At 48.9% G+C, this 13,366-nt stretch overlaps 1 protein-coding gene across 3 annotated transcripts in view; it reads left to right on the forward strand.

Moving 5' to 3' along the window:
* Window positions 1-11,328: 11,328 nt before the first annotated feature.
* The window catches only part of MED26 (mediator complex subunit 26), a 52,928-nt gene continuing 50,890 nt past the window's right edge, over window positions 11,329-13,366 (forward strand). Inside the window, exon 1 of one of the 3 annotated variants that reach the window (XM_082709575.1) lies at window positions 11,329-11,732. In XM_082709575.1, coding sequence (XP_082565701.1) covers window positions 11,661-11,732 — 72 coding nt within the window. In that variant the 5' untranslated portion in view covers window positions 11,329-11,660. Of the gene's footprint in view, window positions 11,733-11,808; window positions 11,924-13,366 lie in introns of those variants that run through there. The other 2 variants (XM_082709576.1, XM_082709577.1) reach the window with 2 other exon arrangements.

The raw sequence follows: 13,366 nt of genomic DNA on the forward strand, positions 1-13,366 counted from the left end.
TTTGAAAAGCCAGCGTGGCTGTCATTAGTGAGGCATTTTCTTTTCATTTCAACTGTTTCATTATCTCCTTCTTAACCACATTTGTGTTTATGAAATATTTGACAAACCTCTCGATGTTTTCCCATGTTGATGAAAGACGTATGCCGTTTGTGTATAAAGCAAAAGGCCTGGTCTTTTTAAAAGGAAGATGTAAATTCTACTTGGGTATTTGTTTTCATCATTCCCTTGATTTCCATTATGGCAGGGAGAAAAGTACTTGATCTGCTTTGAGCCCCTTTCTGAGAGTTGCTGGAAATGAGAGTTTGGTAATAGTGAGCATTCCTACATGGGAAATTGGGTGGGGGAGTCTAGAGCAAGTTAGAAATGCAAAGTCTGTGTTTTTCAATAAGAAAACAGCAAGAACTAGTTCAGAGTATGGCTCTGTGGTTTTCTTTTGACCGGTGGATGATTTCGGATCAGACCAGGGGTTAACAGATTGCTGCCCACATCTGACTTGCCACCTATCTTCATGGTCCACAAGATAGAATGGTTTTCCCATTTTTAAATGGTTGAAAAAGGATTAAGAAGAAAATGAGAGGAAACTTCAGTTTCTTTGTCCATAAATAAAGTTTTATTGGAAAGCTTCCACGCCCTTTCATTTACATACCATCAGTGGCTCCAAAGGGAGCTACAAGGACAAAATTGAGTCCTTGTGACAGAGACCATCTGGCCTGCAAAACTAAACATATTTGCTGTCTGACTCTAGAGGAGTATGTGCTGACCCCTAGATTAAACAGCATTTTATTTTATTTTATTTTATTTTAAGAAATCTCATGGGTGGGTCCTGTTCATCTGTGGTTAGTTCACATTGTTGAGACCATTAGTGATAAATGTGGGCCACAAGGGTATTGGTCCGCTGGGGGAGTTGTAGAAGTTATTTTAAAGGGAATAAAGCGTTGGCGCATTTAATTCGAGTTTATTGTGTGAATCAGAGAAAATCATGGAAAAGATGGTTGTGGTAGAAACTAGCAAGATGGAGGTCTGAGCCAGATTACAAACACCTCTGTCCTTTATGGAGAGTGATCTGGAGCAGCAGTTGGCATCGCTGCCCCTCCATGTTCTCATCTGTGAAAAGGGGACAGTGAGGAAGAGAGCCTTGACACGTACCTACCGCCTGCGTAACACACAGCGGGCACTCAGTAAGTGGTAGTATTTTCGCGGCTGTCATTACTTCTATTAAAAAAATCTCCTGGATGGGGATTTGTGAACCTTAAATGAGATAGCGTCTTAGTCTGCTCAGGCCGCCCTAACAAAGTGCCCCAGACTGGGCTGCCTAAACAACAGAACGTTTATTTTCTCATGGCTCTGGGGGCTTGGTGGACCAAGATCAAGGTGCCAGGAACGCTGGTTCCTGGTGAGGCCTTTCTGCGTGGCTGACCAATGGCTGCTTCTTGCTGTGTGCTCACGTGACCTTCCTCTGTGCGTGCGCGCGCGCATGGGCTGCCTTCTTGTGCGCTCACGTGGCCTTCTTCTGCTTGCGCTTCTGTTTGCGCATGCGCATCTCTCTTCGCGTGAGGACACCGCCATATTGTGTCGGGGCCCACCGTTTTGACCTCAGTTAAACGTAAGTTACCGCTCTACAGACCTTATCAGCACGTATGTTCACTTTGGGAGTTAAAGCTTTAACAGAAGAATTTTTAGGGGACACCATTCAGCCCATAATGTATGGTCAAAGATCTGTCCCGTAGTAGAGATTCCGGAGGTGTGAGTTCATGTCCTTGGCTAATAGTATGCTTCGAGGCATTAAAAACTTCAGAGATCTCCCTGTGGTCTAGCAAAGCTGATCCTGACACCTGGTACAGAGGGGTTTTGCCTCCCGATGTTCCGTAGTGCAGTATTTGCCTGGAAGTGGGGTGACGGCTTTGACCATAGCATCTCTGACCATGGTGTCCCCATGAATCCCCCAGGCAAAGTGGGGATTTGACAGGACAGGGTGGGGCACAGCCGGCAGTTCTGCATTTCTGTCAGCTCTCAGGTGATGTCCATGCTGCCGCTGGTCTCCGGACCACACTTTGAGTAATGAGGTTGTTCAGTGGCCACTAGCCACACGTGGCTATTTCACTTTCCCTGTCAGGGAAATACCCTTACCAATCCTCTGAAATTAAAACTCTAGCCCTCAAGTCACAAGTCCATTTTCAAGTGTCTTTCATGGCAGAAACCTCGAATTGGGCAGCACTGCCTCTAAAAGAGAGTGGTAAGTTTTCCTTGTCCAGAGCCTGCATGAGTTAGTTGCCCTTGGCTACTGTGGCAAATGGCCACAAGCTTTGTGGCTTAAAATAACACAGATTGATGATCTTACAGTTCTGGAGGTCAGAGGTCCAACATGGGTCTCATTGGGCTAAAATCAAGGTGTTGGCAGAGCCGGTTTCTTCTGGAGGCTCTAGAGGAGAATCTTGTTTCCTTGCGTTTTGCTATTCTAGAAGCTGTCCACGTTCTTGATTTGTGGCCCCACCCTCTACCTTCCAAGCCAGCAGTGGCTGTGCAGATCTTTGTCATGATACCATCTGATTCTTCTTCTACTTCCTTCTCCATTTAAGGACCCTTGTGATCACATTGGGCCCACCTGCTAGGAGCATCCAGAATCATCTCCTGTCTTAAGGTCAGCTGACTAGCACCCTTACTTCCATCTGCAACCTTAATTCTCTCTTGCCATGTATCACCATTTATATACAGGTTCTGGGACATCTTTTGGGATGGGCTGATGTTATCTGGCCCAACACAAGGACGGACAGTAATCACTTTTGGCTTTGTGGACCACACAGCCTTTTACTCAGCCATGCAATTCTGCTGTTGAAGGGTGAAAACAGCCAGAGACCACACACACCTGACAAGGCCTTGCTTGCTGTGTGACTCTTTTTCCTTTTTTTTTTTTTTTTTTTAAGATTTTATTAGAAAGAGAGCAGGGGAGCAGCAGAGGGAGAGGGAGAAGCAGACTTCCTGCTGAGCAGGTAACCCGATGCAAGGCTCGATCCTGGGACCCTGGGATCATGAGCTGAGCCAAAGGCAGACGCTTAACCAACTGAGCCCCCCCCCCCCCCGGTGCCCCATCTTTAGCTTTCTTATGGTAAATTGTAAACACACAAAAAGGGTTGTGTGTTGTGCTGTGATTGCCCATGTACCCATCAGGCGGTGGTTTTTTTTTTTTTTTTAAAGATTTTATTTATTTACTTGAGAGAGAGACAGTGAGAGAGAGCATGAACGAGGAGAAGGTCAGAGAGAGAAGCAGACTCCCCATGGAGCTGGGAGTCCGATGCAGGACTCGATCCCGGGACTCCAGGATCATGACCTGAGCCGAAGGCAGTCGTCCAACCAACTGAGCCACCCAGGCGTCCCTCAGGCGGTGGTTTTTAAATCTTATTTTATGCGGTGCTATACTTGACTGATGGTCTGCACCAAACATCTTATTACTCTTGTAATCAGGAAGGACAAAAAACACACAAAGATGGGAGCATCAGAGCATCTAGGAAATGTGAGGAAAACCACCGCCACCATGTCTTGAGGTTAAAAAGGAAAAAGCCACAAATAGAGCTTCCGGAACATGTGTGCTTTTCTGGACTCCTCTTCCACGAGCCTGGGAATTTGGCAAAGCTTGGGATGTTCTCAGGGCAAGCAGCAGCTCCAGTTAAATGGGCTGCCTTTTGGATTACCCTTTCCAAATAGGACATTTGCTTGCTCATGTCTCCTGAACTCTCTTTGTGACACTTCATTGAGAGAAGAAAATCTTGTCCAAGCAGTTCGGTGCCATCATCCAGTTCTGAGATTCATGTTAAGACAAATGATCTGTGTAGTTGCCAGGACAACATGGGAGGGAGTTCCGGCCAGGGTTGGGGTGGCGGGGCTGCAGTTGGGGGATACATGGTTCCCCCCTGAGTAGGGAGCCCGATGCAGGACTCAATCTTGGGACCCTGAGATCATGACCTGAGCCGAAAGCAGATGCCTAACCGACTGAGCCACCCAGGTGCCCCTGGGGTTCTTTCTCCAACTGCCCTTTATATCTGACTACATGAACAGAAGTCAGAGTCATCATGCCAGGGCTTTACACGCATAACCTTTATGCTTTGGCACAACAGGGGGTGACCATAGTATTGCCATTATCCCAATGAGGAAATTGAAGCCAATCCAGGGAGGTGACTTTGCCCAAAGTTGCTGGGGTCATCTGCTAAGCTGGCACGAGGAGGTCCCTGACCCTCTTCTCCTCTGATGCTGCCGCCCTCCCACCCGAACACCTTTATTTGGGTTCTGCTACCTCTTTGTGGACGTGGATTAGGAAAGCACATGGCTTGTGCCCAACCCACCTGAGAGACCCGTCCAGAAGCTGGGGCACCAGAGCCAGTTCCAAATTCAGAACTTCTCTTGCTTTCCAGCAGCACGTGCTGTATATGTCACGAAGCCCCGAGGCATCTGGGCTATTCGCTCACTCTTCAAAGAGTAATAATTCTGCAGCAAAACAGCTTGACATTCACACACAACTGGGCCAGTGGAGACTTCAGATGAGCTTTGCCAACCAAATGGGTCTGATGCAAAGTGAAAGAAATTCTTCGGACTTTCCAAGCCATGGGGTTTGGGAATGGTGGGGAGGGGGTCATGGGCCTGCATGCTGAGTCCCCGCCTTGTCCCTTACTTGCCAGCGATGTTGGGGACAGGTCATCACTCCTATTTGTGTGTCCATTTCTCTGTCTGTGACCCCGATGGCTCCAGACCCAGTGTTGCCAGGGCTTGACACTGTAGGAAATACTTTCTAGATCATCTCCCCTCTCATCATGTTGCAGAACAACAGCCTGTTTCTGGGATTTCCATTGGTGAGTTAGGGACCTTTTACTGTGGCCCCTGTCTGCTTCTGTTGGTGCCTGGTGGCTTTGGTCTTTTGGCCCTGGTCTGCTCCATGGGGGCATGGCTTGTAACCTGACTGAGTTCACGTATTTTCTCTGCCAGTTTGGGAACTCTGAGCTCTGGGCTGTCTAAAATCCAGTCACATGACTTGTTCCTCCTCCTCTGAGGAACAAGGACGAGGTCACCTGGTTGGCTAGTGAGATGAGCAATGTGACAGGAGGGGAGGAAACTAACTGCTAGGGTTGGGGATGAATAAGGCTGGCCAGGAACATAGGCAGCATGTATGAGTGTGACGAGCGGTGTGAGACAAGGGGGCTTCCCAAGGCCAAGGGCTTAAGTGAGATGAAGTTGGGGGGCCCCTGAGTTTTTAGAGCAGGGGGCAAGAAGATCCAGACCCATGTTAGCAAGAGCTGTCTAGAGCAGAAAAAGCTATAAGAGACTGATACTCTATCCTGCAGTTCTTTACTGAGGAAGAAGGGATTATCTTACCTTATTGCTATAGACTCTTAAATAAAGTGTTTATCAAAGTCATTCACTAGAGAGTTAAAAACAGTTTCTGATTTTCTATCTTTGCTTCGTAAGGGTTACTGAGAGAACATAACGCTGCGCTAAGCAAAACGATACCCTCTAATCTAACAATGATTTAGATCACTTGATTGAATGATGAGATTATTGGAACATTTCAAAAAACCACTTTAGCAAGTTTTTGGAGGTCTTTTTAAAAAAAGAGGCAAGAAGAATAATTTTATGACTACAAACCAAAAACAGACAAAATTGCTTTTATAGTTTCTAACCATGCTATCTGATCTGTGTTCTGAAGAATTAAGTGTAAATGAAAGAGATCCATAGGTGTGTTCCCATAGCTACTAGGGAAAAAAAAGCATGGGCTGCAGTAGGAAAGGTGGAATCAAAAGAGAGAGTGATCCTTTATTTCCTTCATGGGTATGTGTGTGTGTTAAGATGAAATGTGCTGTGTTGTCTTTATGTGTGATAATTCGTTACCCGGTACTTACCTGAAGGTCAGCGTGATAAAGGAGATAATTAAAGCTTATAAGGAAATAAGCTGTCTGGACATGTGTGGCACAGATCGGAGGAGAGAACTGTCAGCAGGCGAGATGATTGGGACAGGGCACGGGTTCAGGGGAGGACAGAAACACAGGGGACACGTGGCCAAAGACAAATGCCTGGCAGGAGGGGCCCAGGAGTTAAGGAGCCATGAGGGCTGGAGAGCATTGTCCAGACTCAGAAAGATCCAGCCTGGAATCCCAGCCATGCCACTGTGGGTGAAGGGGCCATGTGTGTCTCTCACTGTCTGAGACTGAGACATTAGCAGCTGTGTCTTGGTTAGCTAGCACTGAGTAACAAATGCCCCCAGTACTAAGTGGCTTAAAACCTGTATTATTGAGTCACAATTCTGTGGGCAGGTAATTGGATGGGGCACAGTGGGGCTGGCTCTGAGCCCCAAGGGCTTCTCAGCTCACATGCCTGACACCTCCCTCAGGGCACCCAGCCTCCTGGGGTTAGACATAGGGGGCTCCATGTCCTCTGTCATCAGGAACTGTGTTCTTCACAGAGGCCTGTGGCTACTACCTCTTGCTGAGTGGCCCTCTAGCGTAGTCACTGGATTCTGCCATGGCAGCTCCCTGCTCCCAGGTCTGGAAAGGACTGCTGCTTCCTCTTTTTCATTTCTTCTCATTCCTTTTTTTTTTGTTTTTTTTAAAGATTTTATTTATTTATTTGAGAGAGAGAGAGCATGAGACATAGGGAGCATTAGAGGGGAGAGGTCAGAGGGAGAAGCAGACTCCCCACTGAGCAGGGAGCCTGATGGTGGGACTCGATCCTGGGACTTCAGGATCATGACCTGAGCCGAAGGCAGTTGCTTAACCAACTGAGCCACCCAGGCACCTTCTTCTCATTCCTTCTTATGGCCGAGTGATATTCCAGCCCGTGGGTGTTTATTTCATTCATCTATTCACCAGTTGATGGACATCCGGTGTGTTGTACTTTACACCCATTAATAGTCCTGCTGTGGACATTTACCTGTACACGTCTCTGAGTGTAGTTTTCAGTTTTTGATAGGAGCGGATTTGGTGAATTGGGTGGTAACTGCTAGGCCTTGAAGCTTTAGCTTGGACCGGGCAGAACATGGTTCCACTGCATTCTCTAAAGCAAACTGTAGCCCCCTCCTTTCCCCCCACCGAGTTAAGAGGAGAGGCTGACACAAGAACCTGACTGCCCAGAGGGGTTCGTCTGGGTCCTTAGGTAAAACCCTCAGCGTGCAACCTGACACTTCGTAGGTACTCAATAAATGTTACTCTTTTTGTCACTAAGAATAATTCAGAACTGGGGCAGTAGGCACAACACTGGCTCTTAGGACTTAGATGGACAGCTATCAGCAGGCCTGATAGTAAACCCCTGCTCAGGATTTTGGAGATTATGGGCATGCTTCAAATTAGCAGTATCTGAGTCCGAAGGTGACAGCTAGAGGCTACTAGAGGTCAGAATAACCCCAGCAATGAATGAGATGAGGGTAGGCACCGCACGTTCATTCTAGAAAATGTGGAACTTTAGGGACGAGTATTAGGAGTAAAATCACCTGTTATCCTGCCTGTCAGCGATAACCACTGTAAATATTTTGGCTGCTTTCCTTCCAGTATTTTTTCAGGTGCATTGAGTAGACGTACTTGTATAAAACCAAAATTAAGATCATAATGTATATGGTTTATATACTGCATTTTAACATTTTAATATGAAATATGGGAGCATTCCATGTTGTTCAATACTGATTTCAATAGTTAAGATGATCTATCTGTCTCTATCTAGGTCCTTTATTTTTATACTTTTAAAGCATAGTGTCCAGCTTTGTGAATTTCTACATGTTGCATACACCCATAAGACAAGACCACTACCCAGGTGGAATTATAAAATCCCGTGGTCCCTTCCCATCCATAACCTTCCCATTTGCAGGAATCGACCCCTAATTTATTTACATACTCTCCTTTTACTGAACACTTGGGTTACTTCTGATCATTTGCCCTTATATTATAAATGATGCTGCCGTCAACTTCCCCTTATGTACATGTTTGTCTACAGTGATTGCTTTCTTTGGATAAATTTCTAGAAGGTGGGAAATACTGGGGCAAAGGATATGAACATATGGAAATGCTGTCAGACATCTTTCTTGATACTCCTGGCTTTGTCCAGGAGTGGCTCGGACAATACAGTTAGAGCATTGTCTTCTTGGGTCCCCAACCTGTTTCCAGTGCTTGGAAACTTCAAAACTAGATCCTCAGGAGTAGGCTTTGTGCTTCTTTTTTTTTTTAAGATTTTATTTATTTATTTGACAGAGATTACAAGTAGACAGAGAGGCAGGCAGAGAGAGAGAGAGAGAGAGAGAGAGAGAGAGAGAAGCAGGCTCCCTGCTGAGCAGAGAGCCCGATGCAGGACTCAATCCCAGGACCCTGAGATCATGACCTGAGCCAAAGGCAGCGGTTTAACCCACTGAGCCACCCAGGCGCCCCTTGGCTTTGTGCTTCTTAATGTGCATTTGTATCCCCTTACTTGAAGACATAGTAAAATTATTTTGAGTTCTCTTGTTTGTCTTTGGAGCCCCTTCATAAAAGCAGTGACGTTTCAGGGGCTATTCAAAACCAATTGAATTTTTTTTCGCATTTAAAATCAGTCGGCCTTGCTGCAAGGAAAGCCACGCGGAACTCTGAAACCCGTCTCTGGGTGCTGCTGAGCTCATCAGTAGGGTTGAATGAGTTAATTCATGAGAGTGTTTTTTAAAAATTCCCATCAGATGTTAAATTCAGAGTGAACAAATTGGTCAGAGTGAGGTGGTGGTTTCTTCGCGTTCATTTTTCCTATTAGTCATCGAAGCCCTCACATACTTTATTGGGGTAAGTCCAGTTACTTTCTCGCCTTTGAATTGCCCAACTCCCAGGGGTGTGGGTGTCTTAAGGGGTCACAGCTGCCTTTCACTTTATGAATGATTGAGTCCGCCTGGTGGGTCCCTGCTGTTGCTTCTTGCAACATATGGTGTCGCTGTTGAAGATTGGTCCTAAGCAGTTGTGGGAGCTGGCTTGCCCACAGCTTCCTCCATGATGCCCTTGCCTATCCCGCTCGAGCAACTGCCGTTCATGGAGGGAGAATGAGCCCACACCCTCACTGCCAAGTCTGGCTGAGGATGCTCTGCACCCAGGCTCTTAAAGCTACCTTTCTGCCACTTGCCATGGCAAGAGCCAAGTCATGGACTCAGTGCCTCTTACTTTTTGAGGGGCCACCTCACTAGGAAGTAAGGCAGCATTGTCAGGGGCATCACAGGCACAAAATATCTTGTCCTTTCAGAACAGGGTGGGGTGGATGTTCTCTGGACCTAACTAATTTAAAGGGCACATTGCTGGGAAAGAACCATTACAACAAGAGGATTTACCTTGAGCCCCCCACCTTTGTATAACTGATAGGAGCCATTTCAAGTATGTCCTCCTTGAAACAGAAGGTCTTGCTAGGTGAACTTTAGTATCTATCCTGGATCTAATAGAAGCTAACGCTTTCAAGACTCAAGACTCTCATTGAATGGCCATCTGATTTTTACCACTATATCTATGTTAAATGTGAAATAAAACTATATCTATATATATATCTCTATAGCTCTGTGTCTATGTGCATCCTAAAGTGTATACAGTACATTTAATATTCATTTGTTAAATATTTATGGAGCCCCACTTTGTGCCACATCTATGGAGATGAACTGCATACCTATGTCTGGGTGTGTGTGTATACAGCTGGCCATGCAGAACTCAGTCATCTTAATGTTGCTTCTTAGTTTAAAAAGAGCAGGTAAGTTGAGTGCTTTCCGAACCTTTGTCGAATGTGCTTCTATGTGATCCTTGATTAAAAAAATAAGATCTTGAACATCTGAGTTAGAAATTGAAAGAAAGGCAGAACCAGACTATGCTTGGGGAGAGCTTGTTTATTTTGCTTATCTAAAATGAGATAAAGAGTATCTCCAAATGGGTTGGTTTCCAACCTGGACCACATACACAAAGCATCTCATTCTAGGAGATAAAGTAAATTTAAGTATTTTGCCCGTGTTTATTTTCTGCTACAAGTGTGATGTAAAACTTTTCACATGTCCAGAAGGAAGCAGCCACAACCACGTGCAGAAACAGCCGTTTCTGCAAATAAAAATGCTTCCCAGAAGCATGACAAATGTAAGACTAACAGGTGTAGCACAGATCCAAGGCGCGCGTGTGGTTCTCATCAGCTAGCTGCCTCCCTCCTGTTTTAAATCTAGGTCTTCCTATAACAACAAAAAAGGTTATTTCTCCGGAGCTGCAGCTAATAATCCACTCAGCCTTCCTTCTCACCCCTTCCCATAACAGTGTTCCTAACAGGGCTTCCAGAGTGAGCAGAGAGCAGTAGAAGGCAGTAAGGTGGGGGTGGGGAAGGAAACTCCTTAGACTTGACCTTTAACAATTATGGGTTTGACCTAGAACTCTGTCTGAACTTGGGCCTCAGTTTCCTCCTTTGTGAAAGGTTTTGTTCAGAGAAGGAGGGTTTCATTTTTCCTGCACCTCCATGCCGAGCAGGGTGGGTCTTTTAAACCAGTGGTTCTCAACAGGGGACATTGGCAATGACTGGACATTTTTGGTTCATCTGACTGGTGGGGAGAGTGCTACTGGCGTTTAGTGGGTAGAGACCCAGGATGCTGAATATCCCAAAATGCTCAAGACTGCCCCTGCAACAGTGATCCAGCTCCAAATGTCATTGGTGCCCAAGATGAGAAACCTTGGCGTTGACACAGGTTTGCAACCCTGGGGTCGGTGGGCTCACAGGGCTGGCTTTGGGGCTTTCCTAGCTGGCGTGACGGCTCCCCCGAGAGGCGCTTTGCAGTCATGTTTTCGTGATCCCAGCACGCGAAGCGCTGCAGACCCCCCGCCTGCACCCACTCCCTCTGGAAGGGTGGGGCGGCCTTCGGCGCTCCTGAGGTGACCCTTCCGCACACATTATCACAGGGCGGTCTTGTATCCCTCGCCCCCAGGAACAGCGATCAAGGAGCTGAGAACCCTCGGCTCGGAAAACTTAGCAGCTTCTCCCGCCCGCGATTCCCGTCACCTCCGTCCGTACGGGGAAGGCTTTCCTCCTCAATGAGGAGTCCTTCCGCCGCTCCTCCCCCAACTCCCCCCGCAGAGGCGGCCTCCTGGAGCGCCCAGGTTCAAGGACTCGGCGCGCACCGCGCGTTTCCGTCGGAAACCTCAGTTCCCCATGGCCCAGCCGAGGGCGGGGACTCGTAGCAGCGGCCGTTGCCCCGCCCAACCGCCTCCCAACGGCTCCCTCCGCCGGGTGGTGGGCGGAGCGTGGTGACGGACCAGCGCGCCTGCGCGCGCATGCGTGGGAGCTACAGGGCGGGGCTCGCGCGCGGCCCCGCCCAGGCCTGGCGTCTCCGCCCGCCCCATCTCCCAACCTCCTCAGCGTGGCGCCGACGCTGCGTGCGGCGCGGGTTACCCAGAGTGCTCCGCGCGGGGGCAGCTCACTGGAGTTTGGTTCTCGAGGCGGCGGCAGCAGCGGCGGCGGCTCCGGTGGCTCCTCCTCCTCCTCTGGTGGCGGTGGCGCCCCGGGCCCGAGCCCCGGCTCCCCTCTCCGCCACCCCGCGCGCCCCCCCCTCCCCCGGCGCCGCGGGGAACATGAGGCTCCGCTCCCGGAGGCCGGCGAGTGAGTGACCCCCGTCCCCCGCCTCAGCCCGCCCGCCCGCTGGCCCGGCCGCTCCCCCCCGCCTCGCCCAGGCAATGACAGCGGCTCCGGCGTCTCCGCAGCAGATCAGGGACCGGCTGCTGCAGGCCATCGACCCCCAGAGCAACGTAAGTACCCGCAGCGCGGGCCGGGACGGAGGCCGCGTGGGCCCGGGACCCTCCCCCTCCCCAGTGTCCCTCGCCCGCCGGGCTTCAGGGTACCCGCCTGACGCCCACCTACCACCGAGGGCCGCTGCCATCTCGGTCTCTCGCCCCACGGGCCTGAGCCGGGGGCAGGTCGGGCAGTCTGGCGGCGCTCGGTACGTGAGGCCGAGGCTTCCGTGCGGCCTGGGCGGAGGGAGCTGAGGCCAGAGCTTTCCCTTCTCTCTCGCTCCAGCTCTACGACCCTTGTTGCTTCTGACGGAGTTCACCCGCTTTGCTCTTCCCCGGGGACTCGCGACCCCCTGGAAGTCCTCCTGGCGTGGGGGAGGGGAGGGAGAAAGGCTGTGGAGCAACTGGTGTCCGGGGTATGACTCGGGAGCCTGTGCCGCCTGTGTCTTGGCCTTCTGGGTGATCAGGGAAGTTCTCCTCCCCTCTTCTCCCGGCTGGAAGCACCTTTCCGGTTTCAGAGGGAACCCCCCAGGTTACTTTGCCCTTAGCCAGGTGCTCAGGACGCGTGGAGAGTCCCCCTCCTTGGTTCTGCGAGTGGACATGCCTTTGCTGGATCCCTCTTGGGATCGCTGCTGACCGTAGATGATCTTGGGGGGAGGGTGGGATCCTTCCTATTACCTTTTTGGCCCTAAATGCCCGTTGCGTCTCTAATCAAGCCAGAGCCCCGCTTTTTGGTGTGAATTAGAGGTGATTATTTTGTCTCCAGTTTCTTCAAGAGCTCTCCTTTGGCTATCCCTTCCCCTGCCCGAGGGTCCCAGCTTGGTGGTTTGTCACCTAGACGGTCAGGGTTAACCCCAGAGTGTTGCTTTCTCAGATGGCCTTCCACCGAGGCTACTGTTTGCAGAGGGATCTCCTCTGCCCCCCTTCGTGTGTGTAGGGGAAGACTCACAGTGTTCTCATATTTTCTCCAAGGGATTGTTGGCAGTAGGGGTCATTTTCCCCTGTGGCAGGAGCAGGTTGAGCAATAGGAAGATGTTGTGGCATCCAGGTATGAAGTGAGCCCCTGCATTTGCTGGGAGACCAGGAAGTGGCCATTGAGATCACTTTTTAATATGTTGGGGACCGAAGAAAAACTGTCTTGGGCCAGGTAACTCAGGTTTCTCTCACTGTAGGGTTTTTGTTTTCCCATATGTGAGTTTGACTAATTAATTACTTTTAGCACTAAGCTTTAAACTTGGTGTCTTTGGAGTAATTCACATTGGCTTGTACAATTTTGGTAGAAATTCAGGAGTTATGGTCTTTGTAACACTGATTTTTGTATCATAAGTAATCCTCTTATCCCTAGTCTTGAGGCCCCATTAAGATTAACTTGATGGTAATTGTTTTTAACAAATGTTGTATACATTTTTGTTATGACTTTGAGGGTGGAGTAGGCACAAGCTATATAAAACCTTCCAGAATTTTTTGCAGTAACTGGTGCTGCTGTGCTTCCCAAGATTGAAATGTTAGAGGATAAAACAAGTGATGTGAGAAATGGAACCTGGTGACTTTCGCATCTTTTGTCCAGAGTATAATTTCTTGAATTCTACGTGCTTGTTTGCCTTTGGGAGAATCTGAGAGGTTGCTGAGTTATTAGTACTGATCCTTAATGC

This window comes from Mustela nivalis (assembly GCF_964662115.1).
Source record: "Mustela nivalis genome assembly, chromosome: 1".
Taxonomy (NCBI): Eukaryota; Metazoa; Chordata; class Mammalia; order Carnivora; family Mustelidae; genus Mustela; species Mustela nivalis.